Source organism: Oncorhynchus mykiss, chromosome 3, assembly GCF_057628025.1.
Source record: "Oncorhynchus mykiss isolate SJ-2025 chromosome 3, ASM5762802v1, whole genome shotgun sequence".
In the NCBI taxonomy this organism is placed as follows: domain Eukaryota; kingdom Metazoa; phylum Chordata; class Actinopteri; order Salmoniformes; family Salmonidae; genus Oncorhynchus; species Oncorhynchus mykiss.
In genome coordinates this window covers 92,090,454-92,117,286 of record NC_143024.1, presented here as the reverse complement: position 1 = coordinate 92,117,286, position 26,833 = coordinate 92,090,454, and the positions used below count along the sequence as shown (strand labels likewise).

Genomic DNA, 26,833 nt, shown 5'->3' with positions numbered 1-26,833 from the left:
AATACATGTAGAGAGAGCTGGATTCAAATTAAGCCTTTTTTATATTGGCCCCAGAATACACACCAATACAGCTCAGAGTAGATATACAGCGTATCTGGACTGGAGTTTTCTCTGGTATTTATATCATTAGCAGACTTTTACATTGCATTCAGAAAGTATTGAGACACGCTTGACTTTGTTACATTACAGCCTTATTCTAAAATGGATGAAATAGTATTTTTTCCCCTCAATCTTCAGACAATACCCCACGATGAAACTTTTAAAAATGTATTACAAATTAAAAGCACAAATATCCCATTTACATTGGTATTCAGACTCAGTACTTTGTTGAAGCACGTTTGGAAGCCATTACAGTCTCATGTCTTCTTGGGTATGAAGCTACAAGCTTGGCACACCTCTATTTGGGGACTTTCTCCCATTCTTCTCTGCAGATCCCCTGTGTCAGGTTGGATGGGGAGCATTGCTACACAGCTATTTTCAGGTCTCTCCAGAGATGTTCGATTAAGGAACAATCTTAAAATGATCTACTTTGCTTTACAGACAAGCATCATGAAACATTGAACACAGTACATTCATTTGACTTCGTTAAAAAAAAAATTTTTGGGGCCAAATATACACAATTTCACTTCAATGTCCAAATGAAGACGCGGGGACACATTGTGCCTTCAAAAACGCATCACTAAACTAAGGACCCTGGGACTAAACACCTCCTTCTGCAACTTAGACCTGGACTTATTGAAGAAGAACCTGACATCATCACAACCACACATTGTGCCTTCAAAAACGCATCACTAAGCTAAGGACCCTGGGACTAAACACCTCCCTCTGCATCTTAGACCTGGACTTCCTGACGGGCCGTCCCCAGGTGGTAAGGGTAGGTAACAACACAACCGTCATGCTGATTCTCAACACGTTTAAAAAAACAGGCATCAAGTTATTATAATGCCATTATACAATTATTCTCAACATTGATCTGCTCTGACCAATCAGAAAATAGATACAACCTTCATTTCATTTGTCACTTTATATTATGTTATCAACCATCTTCACATATTTCCTCAGGACATTTTGAGATGAAAACATATAACACAATGCAGATATGTGATGATACAACTGTCACATCATTTCTTTTAAACACATTTTTGATCAAATGTAGAGATGCCAAACATATAAAATGTAGAGATGCCAAACATATAAAATGTAGAGATGCCCAACATATAAAATGTCCTGTATGCTGATTAAATGTAGGTATAATTATTGCAGGCTTTGTTGGCTACATCTCAGAATTTCTGCATTGACAAATTGTCAACCACAGTCTACTAATCTTGTCATTGGCCAGTCCAAGGTGATCCGCTTGTCATTGGCCAGTCAAAGACGAACCGCTTGTCATTGGCCAGTCAAAGACGATCCGCTTGGTCCCACAACCTTTTACGTTTCCGGCCGACATCTGGTTTCTCCTGTAGGATTTCACTGGGGTCGTCTCTACAGAATCTCACTGATCTTAGCCGTTCTTATACATTTGTTGAATAAAATTATTTAAATAAATAGCATTTAGCCTAAAGTGACCTTTCCAACAATCTGGTTATACTTCTATAAATCTGTTAAATTTTCAAGATCTCTGAATATTGTAACTGACAAGACATCACCTACTCAAAGGCTGCTGATTTTGTAACTGACAAGACATCACCTTCTCAGAGGCTGCTGATTTTGTAACTGACAAGACATCACCTTCTCAGAGGCTGCTGATTTTGTAACTGACAAGACATCACCTTCTCAGAGGCTGCTGATTTTGTAACTGACAAGACATCACCTACTCAAAGGATGCTGATTTTGTAACTGACAAGACATCACCTTCTCAGAGGCTGCTGATTTTGTAACTGACAAGACATCACCTTCTCAGAGGCTGCTGATTTTGTAACTGACAAGACATCACCTTCTCAGAGGCTGCTGATTTTGTAACTGAAAAGACATCACCTTCTCAGAGGCTGCTGATTTTGTAACTGACAAGACATCACCTTCTCAGAGGCTGCTGATTTTGTAACTGACAAGACATCACCTTCTCAGAGGCTGCTGATTTTGTAACTGACAAGACATCACCTTCTCAGAGGCTGCTGATTTTGTAACTGACAAGACATCACCTTCTCAGAGGCTGCTGATTTTGTAACTGACAAGACATCACCTTCTCAGAGGCTGCTGATTTTGTAACTGACAAGACATCACCTTCTCAGAGGCTGCTGATTTTGTAACTGACAAGACATCACCTTCTCAGAGGCTGCTGATTTTGTAACTGACAAGACATCACCTTCTCAGAGGCTGCTGATTTTGTAACTGACAAGACATCACCTTCTCAGAGGCTGCTGATTTTGTAACTGACAAGACATCACCTTCTCAGAGGCTGCTGATTTTGTAACTGACAAGACATCACCTTCTCAGAGGCTGCTGATTTTGTAACTGACAAGACATCACCTTCTCAGAGGCTGCCGATTTTGTCATTGGCCAGTATAAGGTGATCCGCTTGGGCCTGCAACTTTGCACGATACTGTCCGATCTCTGAATCCTCCTGTAGGATGTTATCAGTGTCGTGTCTGTGTAGCAGATCCAGCATTTCACTGCACACAATCTTGGCTGACTGCTTCAGGATGAAGTAACGGATCAGCATGGGTACCTGGTCAGCCAGTCTTTGCACCACAATCTGCGAGAGAGGTGAGGTGGGATGGAGAGTGAGGGCTAGAAGTGATGAGATGGCCACAAGGCAACCAAAATATTACCAAATGACAACAAAGGCTCAGCAAGGTGAACATATAGACCTCAGAGTTTGATAGGTCTGCAATATGCAATATACCATAATGCAACCCTGCCAAAACAATGTATTTTGGAAACAATTGTCTTAAGGTATTAATTAGAGATCTGATCATCCCATTGATGATGTCATGGATTCATTGTACAGGCTGGAGCAGAGATAGATAATGTACACTACCGTTCAAAAGATTGGGGCCACATAGAAATGTCCTTGTTTTTGACATTTTTTTGTCCATTAAAATAACATCAAGTTGATCAGAAATACAGTGTAGACATTGTTAATGTTGTAAATGACTATTGTAGCTGGAAATATCTACAGAGGCGTACAGAGGCCCATTATCAGCAACCATCACTCCTGTGTTCCAATGGCACGTTCTGTTAGCTAATCAAAGTTTATCATTTTAACAGGCTAATTGATCATTAGAAAACCCTTTTGCAACGATGTTAGCACAGCTGAAAACTGTTGTCCTGATTAAAGAAGCAATAAAACTGGCCTTCTTTAGATTAGTTGAGTATCTGGAGCTTCAGCATTTGTGATCAGAAAGTGTGTGAGTTTGTCGATAAGCAAGCTACATAACATGCCAGTTTTATGTTAGCTGCAGGTTTAGTAAATTAGATTTTATTTCTGGAACATCCTATACATACGGCACAGTAGATGTGTTGCATTGTACCTCATAGTATGCCTTGAGCAGCCCAGGGTACTTGCTCCTGGTGTCGTGATCTGAGCCTTCTGCTGTTCCCTCCTTTCGACTCTGTTTGTTGAAGATTTCATCCTGTGTGTAGACCTGCATCTCCATCTCAAACTGCTCCACGATCCTCTCCTTCACTATGTTTGACTGCTTTTCCTGGATTGTTTCAATGTTTTTCTGAGTTCAAACAAAGATGAAGATTCCATGAGAACATAAAGAATCGTGGATGCAGGGAGGCAGTGAAATATTGTTACTGTTTCAGAACAAGGTTCAGTTCGACATGATCTAAGTGTCTGTTGAACAGTTCAAGCTACAATCCAACATGGGACAACATGTCAATTGTAATTCTTCATAAACATGTATTGTGATTTTTAAGTGCTGCTTTGCCTCATGTTTCTCTCTCTTCCTGCTAGTGCCACTAACTAAGAATTTAATTTTAGCCTAAAATCACAACATAGAGAATTGTATGATTATCATGTCAGAGCGCTTAACAGTTTACAATTGTCATTACCTTTGAGACCAGATGAAGATAAGGATAATTCTTAAAGCTCTCGCTGGACAAATGATCAAATTGCTTTTGCACCATGTCTGAAAAACCAAAACAAATGTATTTGGCAAAGAAATGTTAAAAGAGACAAATGTATTTGGTAAATATATTCCACAAAACGTTTTTATTTAAAGGGATAGTTCAGCCAATTTACAAGTCAATAATCCCAATATTATAATTTGTTTGTGCTTCATGTCCAAACAATCATTGAGTAACTTCATTGAGCTACACAATCAATTTGAGATACATTAGGATCATTTGTACATGAAGAGTGAAAAATGGAAACAGGTAAATTAAACCAAAGCATGGATTGATGTCACACCTTGTCCATAGACTGCTTCCAGGGTAAGGAAACCAATATGTCATTTTGTCATTTGAGTGAACAATCCCTTCAACATGTCCTATTTAGTCATTTTAAAGTTCAAATGTCACGTGCAAAAGTACAATGAAATGCCGTTCTTGCAAACTCTAAACCCAACAATAAAGTCCTAAAAATTACATCAAGTAGGACAAAAACACGAAGAAGAAGAAGAACGCGAGAAATTAAGTAAGCTATATACAGGGACAGTTCCAGGGTCAGTAGTTATATACAGGGACAGTTCCAGGGTCAGTAGCTATATACAGGGACAGTTCCAGGGTCAGTAGTTATATACAGGGACAGTTCCAGGGTCAGTAGCTATATACAGGGACAGTTCCAGGGTCAGTAGCTATATACAGGGACAGTTCCAGGGTCAGTAGTTATATACAGGGACAGTTCCAGGGTCAGTAGTTATATACAGGGACAGTTCCAGGGTCAGTAGTTATATACATGGACAGTTCCAGGGTCAGTACTTATATACAGGGACAGTTCCAGGGTCAGTAGTTATATACATGGACAGTTCCAGGGTCAGTAGCTGTATACATGGACAGTTCCAGGGTCAGTACTTATATACAGGGACAGTTCCAGGGTCAGTAGTTAAATACATGGGCAGTTCCAGGATCAGTACTTATATACATGGACAGTTCCAGGGTCAGTAGTTATATACAGGGACAGTTCCAGGGTCAGTAGTTATATACATGGACAGTTCCAGGGTCAGTAGTTATATACAGGGACAGTTCCAGGGTCAGTTCCAGTACCATATGTACAATGTGAAGGGATACTGAAGTGGTATGGTTAGATACTGTATGTATGGTGGTAAGGTGACTAGGCATCAGGGTATATGATAAACAGAGTAGCATCTGTTTGTGTGTGTTTATAGTCAGTATAAATGTGTGTAGATGTTACGTGGTTGAGAAAATGAAGTGTGTGTGTGTGTATGTGTGTTGGAGTGACAGTGTGTGCATGTGTATGATGGAATGACCGTGTGTGTGCATCTGTAGAGTTCTGACAGTGTGTGTGTGTGTGTGTGTGTGTGTGTGTGTGTGTGTGTGTGTGTGTGTGTGTGTGTGTGTGTGTGTGTGTGTGTGTGTGTGTGTGTGTGTGTGTGTGTGTGTGTGTTGGCGTGACAGCGTGCATAGAGATGGTGCAAAGATACAAATAAATAAAGGAGTCGACTCAGATAGTCCGGTAGCCATTTTGTTTGCTAGTTAGCAGTCTCATGGCTTGGAGATAGAAGCTGTTCTGGAGCCTGTTCAGGAACCGTTTGTCGTGCAGAAGCAGAGAGAACAGTCTATGGCTTGGGTGGCTGTGGTCTTTAACAATTTTCCGGGCTGCAGCTGGTCAAGATGCTCTCAATGTTGTAGCTGTATAACTTTGTTGAGGATTTGAGGGCCCATGACAAAGCTTTTCAACCTCCTGAGGGGGTGCTGTCTCGCCATCCTCATTACTGTGGGCATGTGTGGACCACTTTAACTCATTAGCCTTTTGGACACGGAGGAACTTAATGCTCTCGACGTGCTCCACTTCAGCCCTGATGGTGTGGTTGGGGGTGTGATTCACCAATACCTGCTTTCTTGGGTGTTAATGCTTAATATAATAGGCATGTTTGTCTTGTCAGAAGTACCATAAGAGACCCATGAATGATGTACAATAAAGGGGCTTTTGGAAGAACACATCGACCCTAGGGCTGTAACGTGTACGCTAATAAACAGGAAGCAAGTACAGGGGGTGAATTTAATGAATAAACAAACATGGAACAAAAAAAGACAAGATTAGCGTACAGACATGAAACACAGAACAGAAACAATAACGCATGAGGAAAGAACCAAAGGGAGTGACAGAAATAGGGGAGGTAATCAGGAAGGTGATGGAGTCAGAAACAACAAGGTGTAATAATGAAATAACTGGTGACAGAGAGCACCAGAGAGGCGGAGCGGGAGTAGACATGACAGTACCCCCTCCCTGCCATGCGCTGTTCCAGCCGCAGAACGCCGATCAGAGGGATGGTACCGAGGACCAGGAGCAGGGGCCGGTCGCTTCTGCTGAGGCGCGAAAACCTGTAGAACCGGCTGAGGCTCGGGAACCTGTAGAACCGGCTGAGGCGTGGGAACCTGTAGAGCCAGCTGAGGCACAAGAACCAGTAGAACCGGCTGAGGCTAGGGAACCTGTAGAACCGGCTGAGGCGCAGGAACCTGTTCAGCCAGCTGAGGAACGGGAACAAGTAGAATCGGCTGATGCGCGGGAACCTGTAGAGCCGGCAGAGGCATGGAAACCAGTAGAGCCGGCTGAGGCGCAGGAACCTGTAGAGCCGGCTGAGACATGGGTGCCTGACGAGCTAGAGAACCTGTTGAGCCAGCAGAATCATAGAAGCCTGACGAGCTAGCTGAGGCATCCCCAGTAGCTTTGACAATGGAAGCCTGACGAGCCAGCTGAGGCATCCCCAGTAGCTTTGGCAATGGAAGCCTGACGAGCCAGCTGAGGCATCCCCAGTAGCTTTGGCAATGGAAGCCTGACGAGCCAGCTGAGGCATCCCCAGTAGCTTTGGCAATGGAAGCCTGACGAGCCAGCTGAGGCATCCCCAGTAGCTTTGGCAATGGAAGCCTGACGAGCCAGCTGAGGCATCCCCAGTAGCTTTGGCAATGGAAGCCTGACGAGCCAGCTGAGGCATCCCCAGTAGCTTTGGCAATGGAAGCCAGACGAGCCAGCTGAGGCATCCCCAGTAGCTTTGACAATGGGAAGCCTGATGAGCCAGCTGAGGCATCCCCAGTAGCTTTGACAATGGAAGCCTGACGAGCCAGCTGAGGCATCCCCAGTAGCTTTGGCAATGGGAAGCCTGACGAGCCAGCTGAGGCATCCCCAGTAGCTTTGGCAATGGGAAGCCTGATGAGCCAGCTGAGGCATCCCCAGTAGCTTTGGCAATGGAAGCCTGACGAGCCAGCTGAGGCATCCCCAGTAGCTTTGGCAATGGAAGCCTGACGAGCCAGCTGAGGCATCCCCAGTAGCTTTGGCAATGGAAGCCTGACGAACCAGCTGAGGCATACCCAGTAGCTTTGGCAATGGGAAGCCTGACGAGCCAGCTGAGGCATCCCCAGTAGCTTTGGCAATGGAAGCCTGACGAACCAGCTGAGGCATACCCAGTAGCTTTGGCAATGGGAAGCCTGACAAGCCAGCTGAAGCATCCCCGGTTGCTTCGGCAGTTGCACTTGGACCAAATGTCACCAGTAAAAAAGCCCCAGAAAACCCTGTTCCTTCTCTTTGGTGAGGTGTATTTCTATAACATGTACACTAATAAACAGGAAGCAAGTACAGGAAGTGAATAGAATAAACAAATCAACATGAAACAAAACAAGAAACATGAGTAGTACAGACAGAAACACAGAACAGAAACAATAACGCATGAGGAAAGAATCAAAGGGAGTGACAGAAATAGGGGAGGTAATCAGGAAGGTGATGGAGTCCAGATGAGTTTGAGGCGCAGGTGCGCGTAACGATGGTGACAGGTGTGCGTAATAATGAATAAACTGGTGACAACAAGCGCCAGAGGGGGAGAGATGGAGTAGACATGACCATGGGTTTTGGTCACTTACCTCTGATTGTCTGTAGTGTCGACATAGCTGGTCTCTTAAGTTCAGCCACTAGTTTCTGAACAACATGTTGAAATACCCTGTAGTTACTGAATCCTGGCAGCTCACTTCCCCTGTGCTCCTGATCATATTCATCCACCACTTGTTGCACTACTTCGTGGTCTAAATTCAGGAAAACAATGTCAATCGTTTATTGGAGATTATAATCACTGTTGTATGACATAGCTATTAGTAGTGTAATAATTATATCAGTAAATATTATGGATATTTAGAAACATAAATATTTATTGGTTATACAAGGTATCATGATGAGCAATACTTGGGCTATTCAAATTGTACCTACAATGTGATTTGGCATTTTTGAGACATTCCATCCACTCTGTAAATTCCTTTCGCATGAGCTCAAATAGATTCTCCTCAACGATAATATCCCCTTTGGACAGTTGGGTAATCTGCTCATTGAAATCTGTTATGACCTGAAGAAGGAAACATAACACAATGAAACCTGTTAAAATGTTTCATATTTAGGTATTTTAGATGACTGTTTAATAAAATGTCTCCACAAGACCCATCCAACCTTACGTCTTCTACAGATATTAAAACTCCTTACGTCTTCTACAGATAATAAAACTCCTTACGTCTTCTACAGATAATAAAACTCCTTACGTCTTCTACAGATATTAAAACTCCTTATGTCTTCTACAGATATTAAAACTCCTTACGTCTTCTACAGATATTAAAACTCCTTATGTCTTCTACAGATATTAAAACTCCTTACGTCTTCTACAGATATTAAAACTCCTTATGTCTTCTACAGATATTAAAACTCCTTACGTCTTCTACAGATATTAAAACTTCTTACGTCTTCTACAGATCTTAAACAAGAACTATCTTACAGTGGCTTGTCCAAGTGTTTTTGTAAAATCAGCTGTCAAGTTAAAGTATTGTTTAACCTGGTGACAAACATAATCAGGGGAAATTAAGGAAGGAGAGTGGAGGAAGTGGGAGAGGAGAACATTTAAATGCTGTTTTATATATCTTTCTGGACAGTACGTTTACTCTTACACCTGTGTTGCAAATCTGACCAATCCAAATGGCAGAGGATGTGCAACAGAGCTGATGCCTTTACACCAGGTACCATTGCCCAAATTCTCTATAGAACATTATCCTGACAATTTACCAAACCATGACAATAACACACCTGGACTACTGTGCAACAGTATTGCTTCCAACCCTAAATCATACGTTTTTATAGAAATGTTGTACAAAAGAAGAAGTTTACAAAGCTGAAAGACGGAAAGGTGAAAGATGTACTCACCTGAATGAGGTACTTCCTCTTCTCTTCAGGTTCAAGGGGAGGCCCGCCCTCTAATTTACTCAACGAATGCTTTACCTCCCCCAGCTGCTCCTTTATCTTCTCTGACATCTGGGGCAGATATGTCTGACCAGGAGCAAACATACAAGTGAACTATTAATAGGTACCAGACCACATGTTTTCCAGTGTGCACTGGGTGTAGGGGGAACAGATAACCATAGGGTATGTGGTTGGACTAACCTTGATCTGTTTGACCAGGGCATTGGTGAGCTTTTTGGCTAGGCACTTGGTGGTTGCCTTCTCCTCACGCACGAGGGATCTATACATTGTAAGGGAGAGAAATATAACAAACACAGTATTTCATCCCAACAATTGGCCATAACCTGGTATGGTAAAACCTTTGGCCTACAATGGTCACGCCCCCACAGATATCTAATTAACATAATAAATACCAAAAAATAAGTCCATCTGTTTCAGCTAGAGATATGTGCTAAGCTAACGTATGGAATTGTTTTATGATTATACCAAGGATCATTTAGCCATTTGATTTTGAATGTTAAAAAGTACAATTTGCAGAAATGTAAGAGAAGGGAGGGACTCTCATTCATCAACACTATATGGAACTACTCTCAAAGGATATCTGGAAAAATATTATTTTTCATAAAATCCTGAAATCCACAGTTTGGGGCCCTGAACATTTTCAGATGTAAAGCCATCAAAAACAAAGATGCAAGTTTACTTAACACATGGCAAGAACACATTTTACCTGAAGTGCTCGTGATTTCGGAAGAATTCCAACTCCTCCTCAATCGCACGGGCTATTGACATGTTTGCTTTTGACCACGACATTTCACAATGACATAGCCCATACTGAGAAAGATTACTCTATTGTGGACAATTTCCAACACATTCTTCTCTGCTCCCGGGTCTATCAGGTCTGGCTTTGTCAGAATGGCTTGAAGACAAATGAAAAAGATTATGATAACTTTACTAATACCAAAACAGTATAAAAAAATACATCTGTATATACAATTTCTTTACCCAGAGTTCTTGTGCCTTCAGGATCCACTTGTTGTGCCATTTTCAGAGCCTCTGTTGTTGCTATGTCAACATTACATGGTACCACCGCCAAAATAATGGTTCTCTTATTCTTTATGAATTTCGAAATGAGATTATTGATCTAGCAAAAAAAGGAAGAAGAATGTGACAAAGCAGTCAGGGATTCAAGCCTTTCAACGAGTTATGTGATTAATCCACGAGAGGGTATCAGACCCTGTGTGGGGCACTTGGTAGGGCAGGAGATTAGATCCAGGTAGAGGGAGTGAAGGTTATGAGAGGGTATCAGACCGCTTGTTACCGGGATATCGCCCTGTGTGGGGCACTTGGTAGGGCAGGAGATTAGAACCAGGTAGAGGGAGTGAAGGTTATGAGAGGGTATCAGACCGCTTGTTACCGGGATATCGCCCTGTGTGGGGCACTTGGTAGGGCAGGAGATTAGAACCAGGTAGAGGGAGTGAAGGTTATGAGAGGGTATCAGACCCTGTGTGGGGCACTTGGTAGGGCAGGAGATTAGATCCAGGTAGAGGGAGTGAAGGTTTAATAACTGATGGACATGAAACGGAACAGGAACAGCGTTTGGACAGGAACACATTACAAACACAATGTGGACACAGGGAACACAACCAAGGAACAGACAGATATACAAGGGGTAATCAACAAAGTGAAGGAGTCCAGGTGAGTTCAATGAGCGCAGCTGCGCGTAATGTTGGTAACATGTTTGTAATGATGACGGGTAGCCTGGCGCCAGGGAGGGAGAGCGGGCGTGACAGCACTCTCTTCTTTATGGTTCTGACCCTCAACCTTCCTCAACGTCAACACATTCAAAGTGCCTTTCACCAGAATCAACCATCATAGCTACATGTACCTTGCTAGCAATTATGGTATAAAGTCTGTACATGTGGCTAAAACAATTCATCCTTAGTGAATCATGAGATGAGAACCAAGAGTCATGAGATAACCAAACAACGTACTGGACCAAGTCCAAAAGCTATACACTCTAACGACAGACTTACTTGGACTCCAATGTCTTCTGGTTGTCCTTTCACTGCCACCCTGGTGATCCCTGGTAAGTCAATCAGACTGAGGTCACACACCGTGGAGGATGTGATCTTTAGAGTGATCAGGTCTTCACATATCCCCACTCCCTTTCCAGCTAACGTGTTCTGAGCTGTTAAATCAATGGGAAAATATTGATGAGTTTATTGTTTGTTTGTTTGTCTGTCTTATACCCAGATAGAACTAATCTTATTATAATATATATTCTGTAGTTAAATTATAATAGATATGTCAATGTCAGTGGCAGTATGTGCCGTTTAAGATAAGGGAGAACAATATATATTTATATATATTTCTATTACAACCTATTGCATGACTGTCATTCATATTCCATTCACCCAGTTCAATGTAACTCTGATAGGTTTAGGCTACTACACCATACTCATCATACTACAACCTAGCCTATGAATGAAAGTTTACAACGCAGGTGCAGATGTTGAGAGAATGTTTAGTAGTCAAGGTGACAGACACCGACACATTCAATACCATCTTGCACACTCTTGCCTGCATCTAGCTGATATAGGGTGTTATCATTAGTCCAACAGTTGCAAACGAAAGTTTATATTGGACAAATTCAGGTATGTTTATCCTTGTTTTGTTTCCGTTTGCGTCCGTTTAAGAAAAGATTTTCAACAGAATTGGTGGAATGAAAACACCCCTGATCACAGGCAATCACAGTTCACTTTCAGAGCAGCCAAATACAAACAGCATGATCCCTTTGATCAGTGTATGTATACATCCTCCTCCCATCTACGCGCTCCCCTCCTCTCACCTTTACCCTTTGCTTGTGGACTTCAGTGCACAACACATCAGCTGTCTGTGACCAGCCTAAAAAACCTTTCCAAGCCAAACCTTCATATCAGCGCTACACACAGCCGACATCGTTGTCACCATATTATACCAACATAGTCAACATAGCTACTAGAGCTAACACGTTAGTAAACCTGCTACAATCATGCAGTACAACATGCAGTACAACTGACTGAACACAACAGTGTACAGTCAGCAGCAAGCAGTTTAGCAGTTACACCGGGAGGGAATCAGTGGCTATTCATTAAACTTACCTTGACATGGAGGAGTTACTTCGTTGGATAGCCATAGCCATCACTCTCTGTTTGGGCCTGGTGTCTGAGTGGGCTAAACTAGCTAGCTAACTTCGAAAGCTAAGCAAGTGAAAGTGAAAATAATATGAAATATAGCTAGCTCTCTTTCTCTCTATTTCAATAACATACTCGCCACATGTTATGTATTGCAGTGCTAGCTAGCTGCAGATTATGCACTCTGTAATATATTAATTCTCTGATCCTTTGATTGGGTGGGACATAGGGCTAAATTTAGTATAGTTTTATTTAAAAAAATATACGTTTTTAAATGTTTCTGAAATTCACTGAGGAGGATGGTCATCCCCTTCCTCCTCTGAGGAGCCTCCTCTGGTTAATGTACAGTATAGAATAATATGTCTGTGTGTGTGTCTGTGTGTTTGTGTGTGTGTCTGTGTGTGTCTGTGTGTTTGTGTGTGTTCGTTCCCATCTCACCTTGTTCAACATGTCTAACTACTTCTGAAGGTTCGTCAAATTCAAAGACTTTCCCTCCGTATGAGATGACAGCATCCCATTTCACTGTCCTGTCGTTACAGAGTTTAAGTAGCAGTGGGCACCTGGTGACAATACCTGGAAACAAGGAAGGACCAATGACAGATCATTATACTGTATTACAGAACAATCAATACAATAAAATATGACAGTACAGTCAACAATGGACCGGGACATGAATTTCATGATAAATATATAACTTCTGCAAGGTTGCTCTAATGTTCAGAAAGCATGTCAGACATTTACAGTGTCTGAATAAATGGTTAGAAAACTCATGTACAGTTAACATTTTCTGTAAAGTTTTGCTGTGGTAATCTAGAAAGGTTCAAAACATTTCAGTAATATCCGTGTCTCTGTGGTCCTATTGTACTGTCTGTTTCCTGACCTCGTCTATGGACAAGGACAGTGTGAAAACCTGCTTCACGGTTGTTTACCTAGCCACTGGCATCAATCGCCAACTTCAGCATCTTCGAACCAAAAACGAGTCAATGCCCAAATCATGTCAAAGCTACACAATCACTTTCAGAGACTTTGGGTGATTTAGGAATGACATTTAAAATGCTAATATTGATTTTAATTGTTTTTTTGTATATTCAGAAAACAATACCGAATCTCACCGGTCCCTCTGGGCAGCGCCACCCCAGAAAGGGTCTCAAGCACAGAGCTCTTTCCTGAACTCTGGTCTCCCACCACAGCAATGGTTGGCAGTGGCAGCTCCTTATCTATCCCTATGGATCTCATGTCGTCTATTAAGTCTATGAAGGGCCGGACCTTCTCCGCCAGCTGGTCTTGGAACGTCCTGGTCAGGGGTACAAAACAATACCATTATGAATTGTTAGTTTGTTGATAGACATGCAATGCTAAATTCATTATTTTACACAGTTTTTCTAGTTAGTAACTAACTATAATTTGGCGTACGAGAAAAATTATTCCTTAAATATGTTAATGTTGCACCATTAACAACATTTCACACAATTTCACACTGTATAAATAATCACCATAACATTCAGAATATTAGGATCATAGTATTGTGGTAGAGTGTAGTACAGAGTAGTACTGCAAGGGTGCAATAACAAGTGGAAAATGAATTCATGTCCCACCTCGGTCCATCATCATGAGACATTTCTTTCTCCCCCTGAAATAAAAGAGAATGAAAGCTAAACCATTTCATTGAAAATACAGAATAACAGCAATGTATCTGTATTTTGAACTAAAGTTATTATAATGTAAATCATCACATCACTATACCATAAGAGGAGACAGTCTCACATGCCCAGTTCGGAACCTCACAATTTGCCCAGTTCGGAACCTCACAATTTGCCCAGTTCGGAACCTCACAATTTGCCCAGTTCGGAACCTCACAATTTGCCAACTGTAAAACACTGGGTATACCAAACATTAAGAACACCTTCCTGAATGATATACAGAATTATACACTGATCTCCCAGGAACAGGCCCAGATCCCTGTGATTTTACAGAATGATATACTGCTCTCCCAGGAACAGGCCCAGATCCCTGTGATTTTACAGAATGATACACTGCTCTCCCAGGAACAGGCCCAGATCCCTGTGATTTTACAGAATGATATACTGCTCTCCCAGGAACAGGCCCAGATCCCTGTGATTTTACTGAATGATATACTGCTCTCCCAGGAACAGGCCCAGATCCCTGTGATTTTACAGAATGATATACTGCTCTCCCAGGAACAGGCCCAGATCCCTGTGATTTTACAGAATGATATACTGCTCTCCCAGGAACAGACCCAGATCCCTGTGATTTTACAGAATTATATACTGCTCTCCCAGGAACAGGCCCAGATCCCTGTGATTTTACAGAATGATATACTGCTCTCCCAGGAACAGGCCCAGATCCTTGTGATTTTACTGAATGATACACTGCTCTCCCAGGAACAGGCCCAGATCCCTGTGATTTTACAGAATGATATACTGCTCTCCCAGGAACAGGCCCAGATCCCTGTGATTTTACAGAATGATACACTGCTCTCCCAGGAACAGGCCCAGATCCCTGTGATTTTACTGAATGATATACTGCTCTCCCAGGAATAGGCCCAGGTCCCTGTGATTTGCCGGAAGAGAAGGAGGAGAAAAAGGGGCCAAAGAGCGGGGCTGCCTTCTGATAATTCGTAGGCGATCCAATAAACCCTTATTCCTTCTGTTCTGCAAGCAAACATGCAATCTTTGTACAATAAAATATATGACCTACGCGGAAGATTGAACTACAAACGGGACATTCAAAACTGTAATATCTTATGATTCACGGAGTCGTGGCTGAACAACAACACTATCAACATACAGATGGCTGGTTATACGCTGTACCAGCAGGATAGAACAGTGGTGTGGTGTTGATGTGAGTCATGACCAGCCTTTCAAATAACCCCCCTGTATATAGTCTCGCTATTGTTATTTTACTGCCTCCAACCGCAAGGCACTAATGGTAAGACAAGAGGCCGCAGACTATGTATTTTTGTAAATAACAGCTGGTGCACGATATCGAAGGATGTCTCCAGCTATTGCTTGCCTGAGGTAGAGTATCTCATGATAAGCTGTAGACCACACTATCTACCTAGAGAGTTTTCATCTGTATTTTCGTAGCTGTTTTACATACCACCACAGACAGAGGCTGGCACTAAGACTGCATTGAATGAGCTGTATTCTGCCATTAGAAAACAACCAAATGCTCACCCTAGTAGCCGGGGACTTTAATGCAGGGAAACATAAATCCGTTTTACCAAATTTCTATCAGCATGTTACATGTGCAACCAGAGGGAAATAATCTCTGGACCAACTTTACTCCACACACAGAGAAGCATACAAAGCTCTCCCACGCCCTCCATTTGGCAAATCTGACTATAATTATATTCCCCTGATTCCTGCTTACAAGCAAAAATTAAAGCAGGAAGCACCAGTGACTCAATCAATAAAAATATGATCAGATGAAGCAGATGACAAGCTACAAGATGTTTTGCTACCACAGACTGGAATATGTTCTGGGATTCCTCTGATGGCATTGAGGAGTACACCACATCAGTCATTGTCTGGATCGATGACGTCATCCCCACAGTGACCGTACGTACCCCAACCAGAAGCCATCGATTAACAGGCAACATCCACACTGAGCTAAAACGCTAGAGCTGACGCTTTCAAAGAGAGGGACTCTAACCCGGAAGCGTATAAGAAATCCCACTATGCCCTCCGACGAACCATCAAACAGGCAAACCGTCAATACAGGACTAAGATCGAATCGTACTTCACCGGCTCTGATGCTCATCGGATGTGGCAGGGCTTGAAAACCATTACAGACTACAAAGGGAAGCACAGTCGAGAGCTGCTCAGTGACACGAGGCTACCAGAGGAGCTAAACTACTTCTATGCTCGCTTCGAGGCAAATAACACTGAAACATGCATGAGAGAGCACTAGCTGTTCCGGAAGACTGTGTGATCACAATCTCCTCAGCCGATGTGAGTAAGACCTTTAAACAGGTCAACATTCACAAGGCCGCAGGGCCAGACGGATTACCAGGACGTGTACTGCGAGCATGCATTGACCAACTGACAAGTGTCTTCACTGACATTTTCAACCTCTCCCTGCAATACACAGACCACCATAGTTCCTGTGCCCAAGAACACTAAGGTAACCTGCCTAAATGACTACCGCCCTGTTGCACTCGCGTCTGTAGCCATGAAGTGCTTTGAAAGGCCGGTCATGGCTTACATCAACACCATTATCCCAGAAACCATAGACCCACCCCAATTTGCATACCGCCCCAACAGATCCACAGATGATGCAATCTCTATTTCACTCCACGCTGCCCTTTCCCACCCGGACAGAGAACGCTATTCATTGGCTACAGCTCAGCGTACAACACATCCGCCACGCTGATCCTCATCACAGTGGTTCCTCAGGGGTGCGTGCTCAGTCCCCTCCTGGACTCCCTGTTCAGTCATGACTGCACGGCCAGGCACAACTCCAACACCATCATTAAGATTGCTGATGACACAACAGTGGTATGTATGCCTGATCACCGACATTGATGAGACAGCCTATCGGGAGGAGGTCAGAGACCTGGACGTGTGGTGCCAGGCAAAGACCTCTACCCCAACGTGATCAAGACAAACGAGATGATTGTGGACTACAGGAAAAAGAGGACTGAGCACGCCCCCATTCTCATCAATGGGGCTGTAGAGGAGCAGGTTGAGAGCTTCAAGTTCCTTGGTGTCCACATCACCAACAAACTAACATGGTCCAAGCACACCAAGACAGTCAGAAAGAGGGCACAACAATACCTATTCCCCCTCAGGAGACTGAAAAGATTTGGCATAGGTCCTCAGATCCTCAAAATGTTCTACAGCTGCGCAATCAAGAGCCACCTGACTGTTTGTATCACTGCCCGATATTGCAACTGTCTGGCCTCCGACCGCAAGGCATTACAGAGTGTAGTATGAACGGCCCAGTACATCACTGGGGCCAAGCTTCCTGAAATCCAGGACCTCTATACCAGGCAGTGTCAGAGGAAGGCCTTACAAATTGTCAAAGACTCTAACCACCCTAGTCATAGACTGTTCTCTCTGCTACCACACGGCAAGAGGTACTGGAGCGCCAAGTTTAGGTCCAAGAGGCTTCCGAACAGCTTCAACCCCCAAGCCTTAAGACTCCTGAACATCTAATCAAATGGATACCCTGACAATTTGCATTGCCCCCCCCCCCCCCCCCTCTTTTACACCACTGCTACTCTCTGTTGTTATCATCTATGCATTGTCACTTTAATAACTCTACCTACATGTAAATATTACCTTAACTAACTGCTGCCATTACACATTGACTCTGTACCGGGAGTGGCACCGGTTAGATGAGGTAATGTGGAGATTGCATCATAAATAGAGGTTGCATCATCTGCGGATCTGTTGGGGCGGTATGCAAATTGGGGTGGGTCTAGGGTTTCTGGGATAATGATGTTGATGTGAGTCATGACCAGCCTTTCAAATAACCCCTCTGTATATAGTCTCGCTATTGTTATTTTACTGCCTCCAACTGCAAGGCACTAATTGACTCTGTACCGGTACCCCCTGTATATAGCCTCCACATTGACTCTGTATCGGTACCCCCTGTATATAGCCTCCACATTGACTCTGTACCAGTACCCCCTGTATATATCCTCCACATTGACTCTGTACCAGTACCCCCTGTATATATCCTCCACATTGACTCTGTACCAGTACCCCCTGTATAGAGCCTCCACATTGACTCTGTACCAGTACCCCCTGTATAGACCCTCCACATTGACTCTGTACCGGTGCTCCCTGTATATAGCCTCCACATTGACTCTGTACCGGTGCTCCCTGTATATAGCCTCCACATTGACTCTGTACCAGTACCCCCTGTATATATCCTCCACATTGACTCTGTACCGGTACCCCCTGTATATAGCCTCCACATTGACTCTGTACCAGTACCCCCTGTATATAGCCTCCACATTGACTCTGTACCAATACCTCCTGTATATAGCCTCCACATTGACTATGTACCGGTACCCCCTGTATATAGCCTCCACATTGACTCTGTACCAGTACCCCCTGTATATAGCCTCCACATTGACTCTGTACCAGTACCCCCTGTATATATCCTCCACATTGACTCTGTACCGGTACCCCCTGTATATAGCCTCCACATTGACTCTGTACCAGTACCCCCTGTATATATCCTCCACATTGACTCTGTACCAGTACCCCCTGTATATAGCCTCCACATTGACTCTGTACCAGTACCCCCTGTATATATCTTCCACATTGACTCTGTACCAGTACCCCCTGTATATAGCCTCCACATTGACTCTGTACCGGTACTTCCTGTATATAGCCTCCACATTGACTCTGTACCAGTACCCCCTGTATATAGCCTCCACATTGACTCTGTACCAGTACCCCCTGTATATATCCTCCACATTGACTCTGTACCGTAACACCCTGTATATAGCCTCCACATTGACTCTGTACCAGTACCCCCTGTATATAGCCTCCACATTGACTCTGTACCGGTACCCCCTGTATATAGCCTCCACATTGACTCTGTACCAATACCCCCTGTATATAGCCTCCACATTGACTCTGTACCAGTACCCTCTGTATATAGCCTCCACATTGACTCTGTACCAGTACCCCCTGTATATAGCCTCCACATTGACTCTGTACCAGTTCCCCCTGTATATAGCCTCCACATTGACTCTGTACCGTAATACCCTGTATATAGTCTCCACATTGACTCTGTACCGTAATACCCTGTATATAGCCTCCACATTGACTCTGTACCAGTACCCCCTGTATATAGCCTCCACATTGACTCTGTACCGTAATACCCCCCTGTATATAGTCTCCACATTGACTCTGTACCAGTACCCCCTGTATATAGCCTCCACGTTGACTCTGTACAAGTTCCTCCTGTATATAGTCTCCACATTGACTCTGTACCAATACCCCCTGTATATAGCCTCCACATTGACTCTGTACCAATACCTCCTGTATATAGCCTCCACATTGACTCTGTACCAGTACCCCCTGTATATAGCCTCCACATTGACTCTGTATCAATACCCCCTGTATATAGTCTCCACATTGACTCTGTACCAGTACCTCCTGTATATAGCCTCCACATTGACTCTGTACCAGTACCCCCTGTATATAGCCTCCACATTGACTCTGTACCAGTACCTCCTGTATATAGCCTCCACATTGACTCTGTACCAGTACCCCCTGTATATAGCCTCCACATTGACTCTGTACCAGTACCCCCTGTATATATCCTCCACATTGACTCTGTACCAGTACCTCCTGTATATAGCCTCCACATTGACTCTGTACCAGTACCCCCTGTATATAGCCTCCACATTGACTCTGTACCAGTACCCCCTGTATATAGCCTCCACATTGACTCTGTACCAGTACCCCCTGTATAAAGTCTCCACATTGACTCTGTACCAGTACCCCCTGTATATAGCCTCCACATTGACTCTGTACCAATACCCCCTGTATATAGTCTCCACATTGACTCTGTACCGTAATACCCTGTATATAGCCTCCACATTGACTCTGTACCAGTACCCCCTGTATATAGCCTCCACATTGACTCTGTACTGTAATACCCCCCTGTATATAGTCTCCACATTGACTCTGTACCAGTACCCCCTGTATGTAGCCTCCACGTTGACTCTGTACCAGTTCCCCCTGTATATAGTCTCCACATTGACTCTGTACCAATACCCCCTGTATATAGCCTCCACATTGACTCTGTACCAATACCTCCTGTATATAGCCTCCACATTGACTCTGTACCAGTACCCCCTGTATATAGCCTCCACATTGACTCTGTACCAATACCCCCTGTATATAGTCTCCACATTGACTCTGTACCAGTACCTCCTGTATATAGCCTCCACATTGACTCTGTACCAGTACCCCCTGTATATAGCCTCCACATTGACTCTGTACCAGTACCTCCTGTATATAGCCTTAACATTGACTCTGTACCAGTACCCCCTGTATATAGCCTCCACATTGACTCTGTACCAGTACCCCCTGTATATATCCTCCACATTGACTCTGTACCAGTACCTCCTGTATATAGCCTCCACATTGACTCTGTACCAGTACCCCCTGTATATAGCCTCCACATTGACTCTGTACCAGTACCCCCTGTATATAGCCTCCACATTGACTCTGTACCAGTACCCCCTGTATATAGCCTCCACATTGACTCTGTACCAGTACCCCCTGTATATAGCCTCCACATTGACTCTGTACCAGTACCCCCTGTATATATCCTCCACATTGACTCTGTACCGTACACCCTGTATATAGCCTCCACATTGACTCTGTACCAGTACCCCCTGTATATAGCCTCCACATTGACTCTGTACCAATACCCCCTGTATATAGTCTCCACATTGACTCTGTACCAGTACCTCCTGTATATAGCCTCCACATTGACTCTGTACCAGTACCCCCTGTATATAGCCTCCACATTGACTCTGTATCGGTACCCCCTGTATATAGCCTCCACATTGACTCTGTACCAGTACCCCCTGTATATAGCCTCCACATTGACTCTGTACCAGTACCCCCTGTATATAGCCTCCACATTGACTCTGTACCGTCACACCCTGTATATAGCCTCCACATTGACTCTGTACCAGTACCCCCTGTATATAGCCTCCACATTGACTCTGTACCGGTACTTCCTGTATATAGCCTCCACATTGACTCTGTACCAGTACCCCCTGTATATAGCCTCCACATTGACTCTGTACCAGTACCCCCTGTATATATCCTCCACATTGACTCTGTACCGTAACACCCTGTATATAGCCTCCACATTGACTCTGTACCAGTACCCCCTGTATATAGCCTCCACATTGACTCTGTATCGGTACCCCCTGTATATAGCCTCCACATTGACTCTGTACCAGTACCCCCTGTATATAGCCTCCACATTGACTCTGTACCAATACCCCCTGTATATAGTCTCCACATTGACTCTGTACCAGTACCTCCTGTATATAGCCTCCACATTGACTCTGTACCAGTACCCCCTGTATATAGCCTCCACATTGACTCTGTACCGTAACACCCTGTATATAGCCTCCACATTGACTCTGTACCGTAATACCCTGTATATAGCCTCCACATTGACTCTGTACGGTAACACCCTGTATATAGCCTCCACATTGACTCTGTACCGTAATACCCTGTATATAGCCTCCACATTGACTCTGTACCGTAACACCCTGTATATAGCCTCCACATTGACTCTGTACCGTAATACCCTGTATATAGCCTCCACATTGACTCTGTACCGTAACACCCTGTATATAGCCTCCACATTGACTCTGTACTGGTACCCCCTGTATATAGCCTCCACATTGACTCTGTACCGTAACACCCTGTATATATCCTCCACATTGACTCTGTACCGTAATACCCTGTATATATCCTCCACATTGACTCTGTACCAGTACCCTCTGTATATAGCCTCCACATTGACTCTGTACCAGTACCCCCTGTATATAGCCTCCACATTGACTCTGTACCAGTTCCCCCTGTATATAGCCTCCACATTGACTCTGTACCGTAATACCCTGTATATAGTCTCCACATTGACTCTGTACCGTAATACCCTGTATATAGCCTCCACATTGACTCTGTACCAGTACCCCCTGTATATAGCCTCCACATTGACTCTGTACCGTAATACCCCCCTGTATATAGTCTCCACATTGACTCTGTACCAGTACCCCCTGTATATAGCCTCCACGTTGACTCTGTACCAGTTCCTCCTGTATATAGTCTCCACATTGACTCTGTACCAATACCCCCTGTATATAGCCTCCACATTGACTCTGTACCAATACCTCCTGTATATAGCCTCCACATTGACTCTGTACCAGTACCCCCTGTATATAGCCTCCACATTGACTCTGTATCAATACCCACCTGTATATAGTCTCCACATTGACTCTGTACCAGTACCTCCTGTATATAGCCTCCACATTGACTCTGTACCAGTACCCCCTGTATATAGCCTCCACATTGACTCTGTACCAGTACCTCCTGTATATAGCCTCCACATTGACTCTGTACCAGTACCCCCTGTATATAGCCTCCGCATTGACTCTGTACCAGTAACCCCTGTATATATCCTCCACATTGACTCTGTACCAGTACCTCCTGTATATGGCCTCCACATTGACTCTGTACCAGTACCCCCTGTATATAGCCTCCACATTGACTCTGTACCAGTACCCCCTGTATATAGCCTCCACATTGACTCTGTACCAGTACCCCCTGTATAAAGTCTCCACATTGACTCTGTACCAGTACCCCCTGTATATAGCCTCCACATTGACTCTGTACCAATACCCCCTGTATATAGTCTCCACATTGACTCTGTACCGTAATACCCTGTATATAGCCTCCACATTGACTCTGTACCAGTACCCCCTGTATATAGCCTCCACATTGACTCTGTACCGTAATACCCCCCTGTATATAGTCTCCACATTGACTCTGTACCAGTACCCCCTGTATGTAGCCTCCACGTTGACTCTGTACCAGTTCCCCCTGTATATAGTCTCCACATTGACTCTGTACCAATACCCCCTGTATATAGCCTCCACATTGACTCTGTACCAATACCTCCTGTATATAGCCTCCACATTGACTCTGTTCCAGTACCCCCTGTATATAGCCTCCACATTGACTCTGTACCAATACCCCCTGTATATAGTCTCCACATTGACTCTGTACCAGTACCTCCTGTATATAGCCTCCACATTGACTCTGTACCAGTACCCCCTGTATATAGCCTCCACATTGACTCTGTACCAGTACCTCCTGTATATAGCCTCCACATTGACTCTGTACCAGTACCCCCTGTATATAGCCTCCACATTGACTCTGTACCAGTACCCCCTGTATATATCCTCCACATTGACTCTGTACCAGTACCTCCTGTATATAGCCTCCACATTGACTCTGTACCAGTACCCCCTGTATATAGCCTCCACATTGACTCTGTACCAGTACCCCCTGTATATAGCCTCCACATTGACTCTGTACCAGTACCCCCTGTATATAGCCTCCACATTGACTCTGTACCATAACACCCTGTATATAGCCTCCACATTGACTCTGTACCAGTACCCCCTGTATATAGCCTCCACATTGACTCTGTACCGGTACTTCCTGTATATAGCCTCCACATTGACTCTGTACCAGTACCCCCTGTATATAGCCTCCACATTGACTCTGTACCAGTACCCCCTGTATATATCCTCCACATTGACTCTGTACCGTACACCCTGTATATAGCCTCCACATTGACTCTGTACCAATACCCCCTGTATATAGTCTCCACATTGACTCTGTACCAGTACCTCCTGTATATAGCCTCCACATTGACTCTGTACCAGTACCCCCTGTATATAGCCTCCACATTGACTCTGTATCGGTACCCCCTGTATATAGCCTCCACATTGACTCTGTACCAGTACCCCCTGTATATAGCCTCCACATTGACTCTGTACCAGTACCCCCTGTATATAGCCTCCACATTGACTCTGTACCGTAACACCCTGTATATAGCCTCCACATTGACTCTGTACCAGTACCCCCTGTATATAGCCTCCACATTGACTCTGTACCGGTACTTCCTGTATATAGCCTCCACATTGACTCTGTACCAGTACCCCCTGTATATAGCCTCCACATTGACTCTGTACCAGTACCCCCTGTATATATCCTCCACATTGACTCTGTACCGTAACACCCTGTATATAGCCTCCACATTGACTCTGTACCAGTACCCCCTGTATATAGCCTCCACATTGACTCTGTATCGGTACCCCCTGTATATAGCCTCCACATTGACTCTGTACCAGTACCCCCTGTATATAGCCTCCACATTGACTCTGTACCAATACCCCCTGTATATAGTCTCCACATTGACTCTGTACCAGTACCTCCTGTATATAGCCTCCACATTGACTCTGTACCAGTACCCCCTGTATATAGCCTCCACATTGACTCTGTACCGTAACACCCTGTATATAGCCTCCACATTGACTCTGTACCGTAATACCCTGTATATAGCCTCCACATTGACTCTGTACGGTAACACCCTGTATATAGCCTCCACATTGACTCTGTACCGTAACACCCTGTATATAGCCTCCACATTGACTCTGTACCGTAATACCCTGTATATAGCCTCCACATTGACTCTGTACCGTAACACCCTGTATATAGCCTCCACATTGACTCTGTACTGGTACCCCCTGTATATAGCCTCCACATTGACTCTGTACCGTAACACCCTGTATATATCCTCCACATTGACTCTGTACCGTAATACCCTGTATATATCCTCCACATTGACTCTGTACCGTAACACCCTGTATATAGCCTCCACATTGACTCTGTACCGTAATACCCTGTATATAGCCTCCACATTGACTCTGTACCGTAACACCCTGTATATAGCCTCCACATTGACTCTGTACTGGTACCCCCTGTATATAGCCTCCACATTGACTCTGTACCGTAACACCCTGTATATAGCCTCCACATTGTTATTTTACTGCTGCTCTTTAACTACTTGTTACGTTTATCTCTTATTCTCATCCGTATTTTTGTTAACTGCATTGTTGGTTAGGGGCTCGTAAGTACGCATTTCACTGTTGTATTCAGGCACATGTGACTAATAAAATGTTATTTTATTTGAATACTTTGTAGATGCACCTTTGGCAGCGAATAAATTTGTGAGTCTTTCTGGGTAAGTCTCTGAGAGCTTTCCACACCTGAATTGCCGATTAATCTTTCCAAAATCTGTCACGCTCTGTTGAATTGATTGTTGATCATTGTTAGATAACCCTTTTCAGGTCTTGCCATAGATTTCAGTCAAAAAACGTAACTCATCCACTCAAGGACATTCACTGTCTTCTTGGTAAACAACTCCAGTGTAGATTTGGCTTTATGTTTTTATGTTTTTGCCCTCACTGAAAGGTGAATTAATCTTCCAGTGTCTGGTTTAGATACCTTAATAGAAAGTTACTCAAGTAAAAGTAACTCACCCAGTAAAACACTACTTGAGTAAAAGTCTAAAATAATTTGGTTCTGTATATACTTAAGTATCAAAAGTAAAAGTAGAGTATGAATAATTTAAAATTCCTTATTTTAAGCAAAGCAGATACAACCATTTTCTTGTTTTTTAAATGTATGGAAATTAGATTAGTTTTGATATCAGACCATTTCTTAACTGAACATGTTTCTTAACTTTAAGTTTGTCTTGCCTTCCAGGTTACCCACTTGGTCATTTTGTAAATATATATTGTGTTCTGGAACCATTACATGCACCCATCTCATTGTTATTTACTTATTATATCTATGTATATATAATATAGATACAGTGCCTTGCGAAAGTATTCGGCCCCCTTGAACTTTGCGACCTTTTGCCACATTTCAGGCTTCAAACATAAAGATATAAAACTGTATTTTTTTGTGAAGAATCAACAACAAGTGGGACACAATCATGAAGTGGAACGACATTTATTGGATATTTCAAACTTTTTTAACAAATCAAAAACTGAAAAATTGGGCGTGCATAATTATACTGTCATAACCCTATCATAACATCGTAATAGGTCCACTATTATTCTGCATTATAAGGTATCAGGCTGTGGGTGGGTGTGAGCTGTCATAAGCTGTCATAAGGCTAGAAAATACAGCAATATCTTTGTCATAACACGATCATGACATATTTATGTCCGTTTATGACATGTGTTATGAACCTTTATGACATGTGTTATGAACCTTTATGACATGTGTTATGAACCTTTATGACATGTGTTATGAACCTTTATGACATGTTCAAAGAAATTGTTACCCAAAAGGTTGGCAAGCAATTCCCCCAATTACCAATAATGAAATGTACAGCATTGGACCAATCAGATCTCATTATTAAGTATTACAGAGCTGCGATTATTCTAAAGAAGTGCCTTTAATAATTGAAAACAGACCTCAGCTCTCTTGTTCAGAAAATACTTTCTCAGATTTAAAAAAAAATACCAATGTTCAGTACATGGGCTAGTTTATCTGGACATTTTCTGACAAGTTATAAATAGTTATATGATGACAAGTTATAAATGGCTCTCTAAGGTATAAAATGACTGACATGAGAAGAGTAAAACTGGTGATGCACTCTCCAATATTATTCTACTATTACAACATTCAAGAATAAGTTGAAAGCCAGACTGAGTTAATAAAAATAA

The 26,833-nt window shown here is 43.4% G+C and overlaps 2 protein-coding genes across 2 annotated transcripts in view; one reads left to right on the top strand and one right to left on the bottom strand.

Moving 5' to 3' along the window:
• LOC110520643 (interferon-induced GTP-binding protein Mx) overlaps nucleotides 1-26,833 on the top strand; it is a 64,695-nt gene that overhangs the window by 3,547 nt on the left and 34,315 nt on the right. The gene's annotated exons all lie outside the window — the stretch shown is intronic.
• Nucleotides 899-14,135, bottom strand: LOC110520644 (interferon-induced GTP-binding protein Mx). The gene is given in 14 exon segments (XM_036975323.2): nucleotides 899-2,692; nucleotides 3,471-3,665; nucleotides 4,000-4,076; nucleotides 7,981-8,139; nucleotides 8,321-8,453; nucleotides 9,296-9,418; nucleotides 9,533-9,611; nucleotides 10,059-10,125; nucleotides 10,128-10,247; nucleotides 10,334-10,472; nucleotides 11,365-11,519; nucleotides 12,943-13,077; nucleotides 13,617-13,798; nucleotides 14,100-14,135. Coding segments are annotated over 14 exon segments (1,809 nt in total). The 5' UTR covers nucleotides 14,123-14,135; the 3' UTR covers nucleotides 899-2,470.